This window comes from Dendrobium catenatum, unplaced genomic scaffold, assembly GCF_001605985.2.
Source record: "Dendrobium catenatum unplaced genomic scaffold, ASM160598v2 fragScaff_scaffold_390, whole genome shotgun sequence".
NCBI classification, from domain to species: domain Eukaryota; kingdom Viridiplantae; phylum Streptophyta; class Magnoliopsida; order Asparagales; family Orchidaceae; genus Dendrobium; species Dendrobium catenatum.
This window is the reverse complement of record NW_021318852.1, coordinates 5,029,842-5,044,267: the sequence shown is the minus strand read 5'-3', so window position 1 is coordinate 5,044,267 and position 14,426 is coordinate 5,029,842. Positions and strand designations below refer to the sequence as shown.

At 36.8% G+C, this 14,426-nt stretch overlaps 2 protein-coding genes across 2 annotated transcripts; both read left to right on the top strand.

The window, feature by feature from the left end:
• The first annotated feature begins 1,098 nt into the window (after nt 1-1,098).
• LOC110097547 (uncharacterized mitochondrial protein AtMg00810-like) lies at nt 1,099-2,253 on the top strand. Its single transcript, XM_020823983.2, has one exon. The coding sequence runs from the start codon at nt 1,099-1,101 to the stop codon at nt 2,251-2,253; it is 1,155 nt and encodes a 384-aa protein (XP_020679642.2).
• A 3,552-nt stretch (nt 2,254-5,805) lies between these two features.
• LOC110097546 lies at nt 5,806-7,149 on the top strand. The gene has a single exon (XM_020823982.1). The coding sequence runs from the start codon at nt 5,806-5,808 to the stop codon at nt 7,147-7,149; it is 1,344 nt and encodes a 447-aa protein (XP_020679641.1).
• The last annotated feature ends 7,277 nt before the right edge of the window (nt 7,150-14,426 follow it).

Here is a 14,426-nt window from a genome sequence, read left to right as displayed (position 1 = left end):
CAAAATGGACTTGCAGAGCGTAAACATAGACACCTCTTGGAGCTTACCCGTGCGCTTCTTCATGCATCCAGCACCCCGCACAAATTCTGGGCTGACGCGCTATCAACGGCTCATTATCTGGTAAACCATCTTCCTTCTAAAGCTATTAACAGCCAGATTCCGTCGCAACGTCTACACGGCACACCACCGTCTTACAACCACCTTCGGACATTCGGATGTCTCTGCTTCCCGTGGCTCAAACCGTACTCATCAAATAAACTTTCTCCGAGATCAGCAGAGTGTGCTTTCCTCGGCTATTCACCACTACATAAGGGTTACCGGTGCTACGACATCAAGAACCAACGCACTTACACCTCTCGTCACGTGGTGTTCTACGAACACACTTTTCCTTTCAAAGACCTTAGCCCACCGTCCACGGAGAACTCACAAACACACATTCCTATCACTACTCCACTTCTCTTCCCACCTGTAACTACCTTACCCAAAACCACATCTCAGCCAGACTACATCCCAGCTCGCGCATCCCTGAATCAAAGTAATGATCCCTCTATACTCGTCTCACCGGCTCATCACTCCTCTGCACAAACACCTATCACAACCACTCGTGATCATAACCTCCCACAACCTCTCAAACCCACTCACCATATGCAAACTAGGCTCAAAGCCGGTATCACCAAACCCAAACAAATTCTAAATCTTCTCACTCAACCTACCACCACAACCACACCGAACACTTACAACCAGGCCTCTAAAATTGATCACTGGCGGTCTGCCATGCAGGCCGAAATCTCGGCTCTCAACAAACAGCAAACCTGGTCCTTAGTTCCCAAACCGTCCAACAAGCCCATACTTGGCTGCAAATGGACCTTCAAAACGAAATTACTACCAAACGGAGAGATTGATCGGTACAAAGCTCGCTTAGTGGCCCTCGGCTACAACCAGCAATTCGGGATTAACTACACGGAGACATTTAGTCCGGTAGCCAAAATGCCGACCATCCGCATGCTACTCGCCATCGCCCTCCATTGCAACTGGTAAATCCATCAGCTCGACGTCTCCAACGCATTTCTTCACGGCGACCTACACGAAGACATATACATGCGTCAACCTCCTGGCTTTGTCGACCCACAGCAACCCGATTCAGTTTGCAAACTCCACAAATCCCTCTACGGTCTCAAGCAAGCACCTCGTCAATGGTTCAACAAGCTCACAACGTTTCTCCAACTTCAAGGATTCGGGTTCAGTCGTTCCGATCCCTCTCTTCTAATTTTTCATAAAAACCATATTCAGATTTACTTTCTCATTTACGTTGACGATTTCCTTGTCACAGGCAACGATTGTTTCACGATCAACCACATTCTCGGTCAACTTCAAGAACAATTCGCGCTCAAAAAGTTGGGACAGATCTCTCTCTTCTTGGGAATCCAGGTAATTCGATCCTCAACTGGCTATTTTCTCACTCAAGAACACTATGCTTCGAAAATCCTTCATGATGCAGGCTATGCCGACTGTAAGCCGGCTCCCACACCGCTCGCAACCAACTCCAAGACTGCACAAACATCAACGGCTCCATTTCATGACCCAACACTCTACCGCAAGCTAGCCGGGTCCTTACAATACCTCTCCATTACGAGACCCGACATCGCATTCGCCACCAACACAGTATGTCAGCATATGCAGAATCCGACGGATCAAGACTTCAAGACCCTCAAACGTATATTACATTATGTCAAAGGCACAATCACTTACGGGTTTCCCATTACTACCGGACCTCTAGAGTTGCGCGCCTACACTGACGCCGACTGGGCATCGGACGCATCAGACAGGAAGTCGATCTCAGGCTTTTGCACATTCTTAGGTCCAAATCTCATCTCTTGGACGGTTAAGAAGCAAGCAACCGTGGCCAAATGCTCAACTGAAGCGGAATACCGATCCTTGTCCTCCGCCCTTTCTGATGTGATCTGGCTTCGCAGACTTGCCGAAGAACTTCAGATACCGCAACCAAATCCGACCATAATTCATTGCGATAACACCTCGGCAATCGCCATAGCTAAGAACCCTGTGTTTCACGCAAGGACGAAACACATTGAGATCGACTATCACTTCATACGTCAACACATCAACTCCAATACCGTTCGGCTCAGTCACATTTCCTCCAATGATCAAATCGCCGACATTCTGACTAAACCTTTTTCCTTCACTCGCTTCAACGAACTAAGAACCAAATTAAACATTCGACCGTCGAATGCTTAATTTGCGGGAGGATATTAGCATTACTAAGCCAACTGACATTGTAACATTTACTTTATATGCCATTCGAACACATATATATATATGCACAGTGTAATACAAACTTGATATGAATAATACAATTCTGTTTCTTCTTCTTCTCCCTGTCTCGGTCCTATCTTCTTCCTCATCACATTCTTGAAGGAAGCTCTCATAAACATCATAATGACTAAACAAGCAAGAAAGTAAACACAGCGGAAAAGTAAATGACAGTAGGATTTAACATGGAAAAATTCAAAATAGAGAAAAAAAAAAAAAACTATGGAGCACACCACACCATAAAATCCATTATGAAAATTATGAGAAATAAGTGCAATGTCTCTTCTCTCTCAACCTCTCCTTCTCTTCTCACATGCCCCATTTTCAATGTTTTTATACTCAAAAAATACAAGAGAAAGTAAGTTATAACCCTCAAAAGATGCAACCCTTGAGAAAAATAAGAGAAATAGCAGTTCAATCCATCTCATAACGCTAAGTCTCTTTTTGACTATGATTCACAGCTCAACACTCAGCGCTCGCTACAGGGGCGGAACCAGGTTCAATTTTGAGGGGGGGAAGCAAATACAACATAAAAATAATTAAATATTTAAAAAATTATATTATATGTCTATATGTTGCAAAAAAAATAAACAAGAAAAATAAAGAAAATAAAATTGTAATTAAACTATCATGAAAAGCATCAAAGAGAATATTAAAACTAAATGTGAAGAAATATATAGATATTTTAGGACAAGTTATAACAAAAAAATTTTTTAGGGGGGGGGGCAAAAAAAACTTTTAGGAGGGGCAAAAATTTTTTTTTACTCTCATATAATTTTTTTTTTTACTCTTATAATTTTTTTTTTAGAGGGGGGCAATTGCCCCCCCTAGGAACCAAGTGGTTCTGCCACTGGCTAGCTATGAGGCTCAGTCTTTGTCTTGACCCGCTGCAGCGTCATATATCGATCGCTGTGGTGCATTGCTCTTGTCGTTCAGTGTTGGGGCGCTCGGATACACAACAGGGTGTTGTATGAAAAAAAATTTGGGTGCAAGCAGTACGTGGGTAAACCCCCCACACCCGCACGGTATACACGATAAACTTTGAGGTACGAGACAACAAAACAACCCAATTGATCAACACAATCAAATTTCACACATAAAAAATCATGTACAAATTATTGATATGATTTAAATTAGATTGAGAACTTATTCTTACATTAATCTATTTTTTTTATTCTATTCTTACATTAAGTTGGAGCTTCAATAATGCAATGTTTTTGAATGTTTGTAATTATTTGATTGTAATTTTGTATTAGATTTGAATAAGATTTTGACTCTTAACAGGACATAAAAGGAGAAAAATAATAGATGATATTATCACTTACAAATAGTCTACAAAGTTTGTAAACATCACTAGCTATGTCAGCATCAATTATTTATTTTTGAAATATGGTAGCAGCTAATCATAAATCACAGTCAAATTTGTTGGCAATAGACTCCCTGGCAGAAATTGAAACGGCTTATTTTTTATTTGTTTTTTTTTAATTATCAATTTATTTATATATAAATTTCTATTATATTATTCATGATTTTATTCTTGTTTTTCTCATAATTATGATTTTGATCACTTAACATTTTAATAAATTTATAAGAGGCTTGAATGCATATTATATTCATTAAATATTTGCCAATCATACTTAATTACATATTTTATCTAATTAGATTAATTATCATTAATTATATTAATTAAATATTTATCTAATTATATTAATTAAATATTAAATATGATTGAATGTGTAATTTTGTTATTATATTACAAAAATATGATTTTAATCCCTATTTCACGAAATTTATTTAGTTGTTTAGATAAATAAAATTATATATTTTTAAAGTTTAAGTGAAATCTCTTTGAAGTTTCCTTATGGTGATCTTTCCCTCATTCTATCTAAAAAAGGTTGCAACTTATTTTATATTATATATTTTAATCTATTATTGATCTAGTTGGTGTTAGTCCACCATAAAGAGGAATTTAGTGGAATCCTATGCGAATGATAAGCTTATATGTCAAACCATGAAGAAAGCCTTTGTGTCCATTACTCTTTAGTTTATTTACTCAAGCTCAATAGCTTATTATGTTTGTGAGAGCATTTGGGGTGTGACTTTTGTGTTTGATGATTTATTTATACTGGAATGTGTGATTCAGTGGATATTAATATTAAGCTTGATAGATTTTATCAATCATCGACTTGTTTTATATCGATCATAAATATATGTACATCGTAGATTATCTGTGTGTTTTCTATGATAATCTGAATTGGTTCTTGTGCTTATGAGTTATGATAGTTCTATTGAGTGGTATATCTGCAATAAAGCTTATTATTCGTTCACTATCTATTTACTTTTAGCTGCTTGATTTTGAGATTTTTCATTGATAAAACTTTTAACAAATGATTCCAAATTCAGGGTTTAGTGTTCATCTTATCTTTTTATATTATATAACAAAAAACAACTAAAATTGTTCACTTACTCAAAAGAATAATTGAATTGGTGCTTCTATTTTATTGTCACATGCATCCATTAGTATTATAATCAGGGGCGGATCCAGCTTTTTTTTTCAGGGTGGGCAAAAAAATTTTTTTGTGGGGGATGGGCAAAGATGCTTAGGATTGATCAAAAAAATTTTTTTTTTTGAGAAGGGGCAAAATACCCAAAATATTCCAAACTATCATCTCTAAAAAAAAAATTTTTTTTTAGAGGGGGGGGGGCGAATGCTCCCCCTCAAGGCAATGGGGATCCGCCCATGTTTATAATCCAGTATTAATGCAAGCATTCATCATTAAAAATTTTAAAATTATCATATATCATTAGCATGATTGTTGAACTTTAATATTTGCCCATGCATAAGCCCCTTTTCATAATAAAAATTACTATTTTTATCCTTTATTCAAAATATAAATTTTTATACTAAAAAATTATTTTAAGAAGAAATAAGTCTTTGTTTGGGACGGCTTTTTTTCGTCTCATATGAAACCTAATGAAAGCCGTCCAAAATGAAGTCTAAAAAGTTGCTTTCTACATCAGCTGTAAAAAAAGTTACTTTCATCATAATAGCTTTACAGTCGCTTTTATAAAAAACTATAATTATTACAAATGGAAACTGAGGGTGTGACAATTTAATTTATTTTTTTAATTTGTTGAGTCTGAGATCCTAAATATCACTCAACTAATCATGCAATTAGTGAAGTGGTATATGAATGCGAACGTAACATTAGCTGTTAATATACAAGACATTACTACTGGTCGGCAATGCCATGTTATTTTGATGCCACGTGGATAAGTTGTGACCCGTGTTCACTCCCGAAGATTCTTTTTTGTTGTGATTTGTGAATGCTTTCACGTTCCATTTACGATTTGTGTTTGGTTGGTGAGTAGTTCTTCTCTGAGCTGTTGTGGAAAAAAAGCAGGGTTTTCGTCTGCTAGGGTTTTGCTTCCTGGTGGCTTTGCTTTCGTCTTGCTTTTTCCGGCCGCTTGGCCGGAATGGCTACTGATCCTTCTGGATTCCCTCCACTTCCGGGCTCCTCGATTCTGGGTGCCATACCTCTTTCTCTACCTCCTGTTACGTATGCTAGCAACCTCTCTGCCTCTCCGTCCTATTCTGATGAGTTCCCGATGTCCTTTGTTTCCCCTGCTAAAAAGCTTTCCTTCAAGACTGATGATCTCTCTGAAGGTAAATCCTTCTGGAACTTGTCCTTGGTTGGATACTCCATTGGACAGCGCCCTTACTACGAACGACTACTGGCTGCTATGAACAAAGCCTGGAAGCTCAAAGGCTCTTTCTCCCTACTTTCTCTGGCAGATGATTTTTTTCTCATCAAATTTACTTCTGCGGAAGATTTCGACTTGGTTCGCACTGGTGGCCCATGGTTTCTGCTTGGAAAACCTTTCATCTTGCAACAATGGTCTCCTAAGTTCAAGCCGAAGAGGGACGAGTCTGGCACTTTACCTCTTTGGATTAAGGTTCTTGATCTTCCCCTGGCTCTTTGGACACCGACAGGTATTTCCAAAATTGCTAGTTATATTGGAGTTCCTCTCTACGTCGATTCGCTTACTGCTAAGAGAACGCGACTTACTTTTGCTAGAATCTGTGTCCAAATTGATAGAAATTCTGAGCTTCCTGATGAAATTCCCATGGATATAGATGGGGAAGATTTTAACCTCAAAGTTGTTTATGATTGGAAGCCTACCAGGTGTGAGGGTTGTGGTTCTCTTATTCACCCTTTTGCTCTTTGCCCTTCCAATCCTACACCAAAACCTGCTATTCCTCCTCGGCCCCCTTTCCGCGGCAGGAGTAATAGCAGAAAACCTACAGGGAGGTCTAACTCTCAACTTACGGGGTCTGCTCCTGTCGTTCCTCCTTCTCTTCCTCCCTCTCTTCCCCCTCAAGAAGTTCCTCTAATATCCGATTCCATTCCTTCTGTTCCTCTGCCTTCCAATAATATTCCCGACAATAATGTTTTATCTGTTGTTGTTAACGCCACGACCCTGCCTAATCTCAACTTACCCAATGAAGAATCTTCCTCTTCCGATCAGCAGCTAGTTGGGAACATCTCTTCTAGTCCTGGCATTCCTAAATCCCTCATTCCACCTCAAGTTTTAATAGCTAACAGCTTCGCTTCTTTGCTTGCTGGAGATCAGGTTTTAGAGGAGGATGATAATATTGAGGAGGAGGGTTCCCTCTCCTCTCTTCCTTCTAATCCGCCTCCTCCCTCTACTAGCCCCAAAGCTTCTCCTTCCTCAACAAAAGCCACCACTTCCAAAAATCCTTCCCCTGCCAAAAAACCAAAAGGCAAAACGGCCAAAAAGGCCAAATCCAACAGATAATCATGTCCTTACCCCATATTGCTGCTTGGAACGTTCGGGGGTTTTCCCATCCCTCCAAGACCAAGATGTGCAAAGACCTTATTTCTGCGTTTAACCTTAAATTCCTCTGTTTACTTGAAGCCAAAATTCATCCCAACAACTCTAATGACGCTTGGTTCGCGCGCTCTCATGTTTTGTTCGAGAATGAGATGTGTTGTGACAACTTCCACTGCTCGACACCTGGTAGGATATGGGTGAAATGGGACTCTTCCTTGGTTTCTTTTACCCCGATCTTCTCTTCTGATCAACTTATTCATGGTTTGTTCAACTCGGGTTCGAGCCCGCCTTGTTTTATTTCAGTGATTTATGCTGCTAATCTTTATGAAGATAGAAAAATTTTATGGGCTAAGCTGTGTGAGCTCTCTGCTGGTATGAAGAGCATTGTGACATAGGCAGCATTCTGGCCTCATTTGGATTGATCTTCTTATCAGCAAATCAACAACCTTCAACTGACATCCAAGTGAAAATAGAATATCTAAGAGAATAATTCTTATGCCAAACAAATTTATGCCAAGTCACCTCCACCAAATGGGAATAATAAGAGGCCATAAAATCCTTAAACTTAGGATTAAAGGAGCCATCCCAGGCTAAAGCCAGTTGCTCCTTAATTTCCACTAAATAAATTTCATCACAAACATTGTCAGGAATTGATTTAGGAAGAACCCAAGTATTATCCCTGATGCAATCTTTAACAGTAAAACCAGAGAGCTGATTGGCAGCAGGCCAAATTTTCGCCAGTGCTTTCCCATTTAACCAAGGATCCCAATAAACAGTGGCGGAGCAAGGAAATTTATCAAGGGGGGGCCTAAATTAACTTAGTAAAAATTTTCCTCAACTTTTTTCATCCGGGCTTGGGACCGGCATAGGCAGTTTTAAAAATTTTTTATTAATAATTATCCCAAAACATATAATATTAAATACAAGATAGTAATGGTTTGGAAAATCATGACTACGCGGTTGAAATGGACCTCGTTGTAAATACAGTCTTCGAACTTCATCCCGAATATTAGGATTAAAATCAACAATAGGAATTCGTAGTCCTGGATCAGATGGAAGATTTTCAACGCTTACTTCTATATTGTTAGGTAAATCAGTTTCCACTCGAATGCGCTTTTCTTTATGATCTTCAACTTGATTGCTATTTTCATTTGATGTTTTTGAAACTGATGATCGTTTGAAATATCTCTCCATAATATTCCAACTCAAAGATGCCTTAACATTAATCTGATTATATATCTATTCAAAAAAAGGACCAAAATATAAAACTTATAGAATCAACCATATAAATGTAAAGAAACAAACAATAAAACTTATTAAATTTAACAAAATTAAATATATCTGGTCCTTTGAAAATTCCGGGCAAACATGAAAAATCCAAAAAAAAAAAAAATTTTCTTCAGATTTTTATAATTATCTTCTACCCAGAAAACTCAAAACATGAATGCATAAATCATAATTTAAATTAGAGACATCAGCTACTTTAGATTTAAGAACTTCTAAATGTTGAAAGTAAAAATTGATTCAGTGTCTCGGTGAAACCGTGAAATAGGTTTTTGTTAAAAAAAAATACCTCACGAGTCAGTAAGTCACGGCTTCCCAAGTTCCCAGTCGCCGCCGCTGCTCTCGGAGACTCAGAGTAAGACATGTCGCGGGCTCCAAGGCTCCAACCGTGGTCTGCCGCCGCCGGTCGGCTGCGTCGCCGGAGAAACGCGAAGGAACGGCGAAACTGCGAAAGAAAGGCTAGAGGCGGCATGAAGAAACGCGAAAGAGCCGGGACTTGTTTTCACAGAACGAATAGGATTTACTTAAACCTAAACTTATTTTTTATTTATTTAATCCCTATTTTTTTAATCATGGTGTTTAATTACTTCCTAATCCCGTTTTTTTTTTTTTTTTTTTTTTGGGGGGGGGGGGGGGGGGGGGCACGTGCCCCGGCCCCCTTGCCCCCCGTCCATCCGCCCCTGTCGATGACCACCACTCATTAGTATCGCCAGCCACCTACCACTGCGTCCATTACCCACTTACAACAACTGCAGCAAATTTCTAGCGAAAGCCACCACCCAGCAATGGTTGCCCTCTGTTATCAACTACCACTTGCCTCTATATAGTCATCATCGATTATTGTAGACCGTTATAAGCCACCGCTCATTGACAACCACCTTTAACCAGCACCCATTGTTGCCTACTACTAGACAGCATTGTTGTCGTGGGCTACTGCCAACCACTGCACCCCGTCACTCCATGTTATCCTTCGTTTCTATCGATGATAGCCACCATCAATTGCCATTACAGCAACCCAAAAAAGCCACTAGTTGATAGACTCATCATTGTCATTGTTTAGTTTTACACTGAATTAATTTTACATTAAATTAAAAGAAAAAAAAAAGTCTTTTTATTTATTATATACTCAACCAAATAACTCAAAGTTATTTTCAATATGCTATATTACTTCATATTGTATTTTTTTACCATCCATTTATTTTCATTAAAATAAATAAAAACTTTGGTAGTTTTTTTTTTTCACTTCACAATATTATTTTTGCATTCCTATGTAATTCGGATGTGGTTTTTCCTACCATATATATCATAATGTTTTTCAATAATCAGCAATCAATAATTAGTAATCGTTGGCTCGGTAAACAGAATTGTTACTATTTGCCCGTCAGCACAATAATAACTTCTTATAACCCTCAATCATCTTATCAAAGAATATTGAGATAAATATTTATATATAATGTAAGAGTGTGAAGACAAGCAAAGAATATTGAGAGAAATATTTATATAATTTCTTTCCATTTTTTATAACAGATTCCTCGTTATACTGACTCCTTAATTTTTTTCCTTTATTCGAGTTTTTAACATAAAATTTTCGTGTTCTTTCTCCCCTCTTATTATCTTGGCTGTTTCAATTGAACTATTATTAGGTCTGGTGACCAGATGTAGCTCTACGTTCGGTCACCACTGATTTACCTGGTATTTGCTCGGTATTGCTAAGTATTGCTTGACAATAACGAGAAATACCACTCTGTGAAGACCAATACTGAGTAAATACCGAGCAATACCGATTAATACCAAGTTTTTCTAGAAAAAACTCGGTACTGCTCGGTGTTGCCCGGTATTACTCAGTATTACTCGGTATTTACTCGGTATTTATCTTCACATAATGGTATTTCTCGTTATTATCGAGCAAAATCGACAAATATTAATACGTGATTTTGTGCCTGCTACGTGGCACGATCTCAGTGCCGGCCAAACGTAGCTCTACGTCCTTTCACCGCACCAAATAAAAACAAATGACATAGCTCTTTATTCGTAATGAAAATTTTCTAAATAACTTTCCCCATTATCACTCCACGATAACCACTAACCATCCTTTCCTCAGTAATTATGAAAATCATTAAGAGATAAAGCATCGGTCAGAAAGCCATTAATCAACCACATTAGACATTAAAACCCACCCAGATCGAGCATTTTATTAGATAACATGTGTCTTAATGGTATTTGTCCATGAAAAAAAATTATTATATTCCTTACTTTTTTTTTATGACGTTGACAAAAATAAAAATTTGATATAATTTTCTTCAAAACTTCGTACTTTATATTAAAAAAATTTAAAAATCTATAACTTTTTATTTTTTTTATTTTTATAGATTTAAAAATCAATTAATAAAATATATTATTTAAATTTTTAAGAAGGATTTACATGCATATCACTTTATTTCATATTATTTACATATCTAACAATCAAACTTTTAATATAACATTTCTATAATTTATATAAAATTTTCATATGAGATATATCACTCATATACTTCATTCTAAACATATTATAAATTTTAATATTTCATTCAATGCACTTATATTTGTTTAGGTGTGTAAATTTGGGATCACGGGTCGGGTTTGGGTCTCACTCGAAATTGACCCGACACTATTCAAGTCAACCCGAACCGACCCATTTTCTCAAACATGTAGATTTTTTTAAACATGAATCCGACCCGCTTCAGGTCCGGGTCGACCCAACACGACCCAAATGACCCTGTGCAAAAAAAAAATGTTTTTATGTGCAAAAACGGGTTAATCTCTCATTTTCGAGTAAACAACGGGTTAATCTCGGGTTGACGGATGAAAAAAATATTTTTGGTTCAAAACGGTTTAATTTCAGGTTAAGTGGTCAACCCGAACCCATCTCGTTCCAAGTTCGGGTTGATCCTAACCCGAAATTTTTGAGTCAAATTCGAGTCAAATTTTCAAGTCTTGTCAAATATAGACACTCCTATATTTGATCCATGAGTCATAGATATGTAATATTCTAATTTTAAATATTTAATATATAATTAGCATGAAACAAAGTGGTACTTGTAAATCCCATGATTTTTAAATGTTTTATATCACAACTTTAAAAGGGGAAATGAGTCAAAGCTTTGTCTCATTAAATTTTTTCTCGCAGTCACGCCACCTGTCGCCGGCAAAAGTAACGGCTGAAATTAGACTAAACTTTTTATTGCTAGTCTAAAGGAGCCCCATTGACCCACCCGCCTATCTATGCCATTTGTCAAGACCTGAAGCGTTTGGTAGAGTGGGTTAAACGTGGGTACGTTTACAGAATCTCAGGCCGTAGGTCCACTATCCGGAATTGAAAATGCAGTGCTAATCTAAGTCAGCTCATCAACCGCACTCTCATCAAAGTTCATATATGAGAATGCTTTAATGTCAATGTGAGTTCAAATTTAAGGGCAAATTATTGCATCAGGTCACCTGACGGAGAGATCCGTTCGGATCTCTCTCTGTCTATAATAAAGCGCAAGTAAAGCGCAAGTGTGCTACAATAACCTGCGCTTTACTGTAGACAGAGAGGATCCGAACGGATCTCTCCGTCAGGTGACCTGATGCAATAATTTGCCCAATTTAAGACATAAAAGTAAAAGTCATGGGATTGATTAATTATTATGTATGTATTTCGATTATGCCTCGTATTATTATGAATTATATCATTAAAATCACGAATGAGCAAAATTATCTTATGCAACTAAAGGAACCCGATTAAGCTCAAGCATAAGAGAAAAAAATTCCCCGAACGGCAATAGTCAGGACTCAAGAAGATGATCCGCATATAATTATTAAAAGAAACAATCAGACTTCTGGTTTCCTGAAGACCATCTAAGGAGCTGCCAGAGATATGGACCTCATCAATGTCTGTGGCTAATATAAAAATCCTTTCTAGCCAAAAAGAGCAGGAACTGGTCTGTGTAACTCATGTTTTCGTATTACAGATGACATACACAAAAATGAAGTCTTCTTAAAACATTTCCAAAATTTCGTAAGGCTTGTGAGTAAGGCTTCTTTGGGACGACTTTTTATTGTTTTTTAAAACATATTTTTTTTGACCTAAAATTTTATTTTAAGAAGCGATAAAAAAGTTTTCCTAAACGAAGCCTAAGTTCGAGCTTAATTAGCCCTTGATCTTGGATCAAAGAGCTAATAAGTCAAGTTTGAGTCAGCCTCAACTTTTCTGTAACCAGTAAGTTGGTTTGTTTGCAGTTCACCTTGGTCCATTGATTGGGAGCTTCAGATACCAACCCTGAGGTCTTGGGTCTTGGGTTCGAGTCTTGCGTATGTAACATATGAGTTCGAGTCTTGCCATAATTTTTTTAATCAACTCGTTTACACCTCAATTCCAAAGAATCTCACCCTTAGCTTGTGCTGATGCAGACCTAATATCATATGAGTCAAGTCATGTTGCCATAAAAAATCGGGTTCAACAAGTCACCAAAACACGAATCAATTCAAAAAAGTTTCAGAATTACAGAACAATCAAATTTATCTAAGACACTCATATCAACTCGCATCTGTGTTGAATTTGTTAGAATAAAAGTTATACTCACCTACAAAATTTCGGCACCTAAAGTTGTCCAGTTCATTAAACATGCTTGTCGATCAAGATTGAACTTGCTCAAAGAATTCACTATTGAAATCACATGGTTGACTGATTAATAATCTCATCAAGAGAATTTATAATTGATCTCTTGCAAGAAAATGCATTAGATAATTCATTGAATGTTGCTCAAAATATTGAGATACATAGAACATAATAAAAATAGGGTTTTAAAATTATGATGACTAGAAAGAAAATAAAAAATAATTAGTGATTAATTGCCCACCACCTACCATATCATGCCCTCATCTTCTAGAAAAAGGAAGTGGACCTTTTTTTTACTTTAATTCATAAAATATTGAGCGTCACAATATAAAGTTAATACATATAAAATTTATTCTCAAATTTATGAAAATAATATTAAGCAATTTTATCACCTACCTGAAGAAGTTAAGAATAAAATTTTAAAATTTATATGCTATCGCATGCATATATATTTGTATATAAACATTAAATATATATTTAATGAAGCTATTATTGAGCATTCAAAAAGTTTTATTTGTATTTTTCTTTTAAATATTAAATATCTTATATTATAAAATTTAATTGATCGAACTCAACTAAAGGGCCATTTTGGTTTGAGGATAAAATATTTTAAACATAATGTTTTTGAGAATATTGATGTTTTGTTTGAATTAAAATAAATGCAATGTAAAATTTTGATATATTTGAATTCATCCTCTAGGTTTTTTTTGTATATTTAGAGTTTTTATGAGTTTGGTGAGTTCCCAAAACACCATAAATTCATTGGAATTGATGTCATCGTCAAGCGCCTAGCCACATATCACCATCATCAGCCACCACAACCACCCATAGCCATCACCGATCACCACCACCGCAGCCTGTCGGCCATCACAACAACCGTCGACAATCACCGTTCATCATCGCCACCACCACTGCAAAAGTTGGCCACCTACTACCACCATCTTTTCAATTTAAATAACAATCATTTACTTCAAATGAAAAATAATTTCATATATATTATTTTTACGCCTAACAAAACAACTCCCAAATATTCTTTTTACATTATATTCCTTTAAAGTTTTCTTATTTTCAAATAACCAAATAGTTCCTAAAATCGAATATAAAGAATACTTTTTTTTTTTTTAACGGTCCTAATTATAATATTCTTAGAATAAAATTCAGTAATAACAAAGTACTTAGAACAAATTGGAGTCAGCCGCCACGTATACCCCTTCTCCTCATGGTGTGTGGCCCCCACCATCCACTCCACTATCACTGTCCCTTTCCCTCTCATTTCTCATGGCTCCTTCCTTCCTCTTTAAATCCCCTTCTCATGCCCTCG

Excerpts from the sequence above, each read along its gene's own strand:
- LOC110097547 (XM_020823983.2), top strand. The coding sequence starts at position 1,099 with ATGCGTCAACCTCCTGGCTTTGTCGACCCACAGCAACCCGATTCAGTT.
- LOC110097546 (XM_020823982.1), top strand. The coding sequence starts at position 5,806 with ATGGCTACTGATCCTTCTGGATTCCCTCCACTTCCGGGCTCCTCGATT.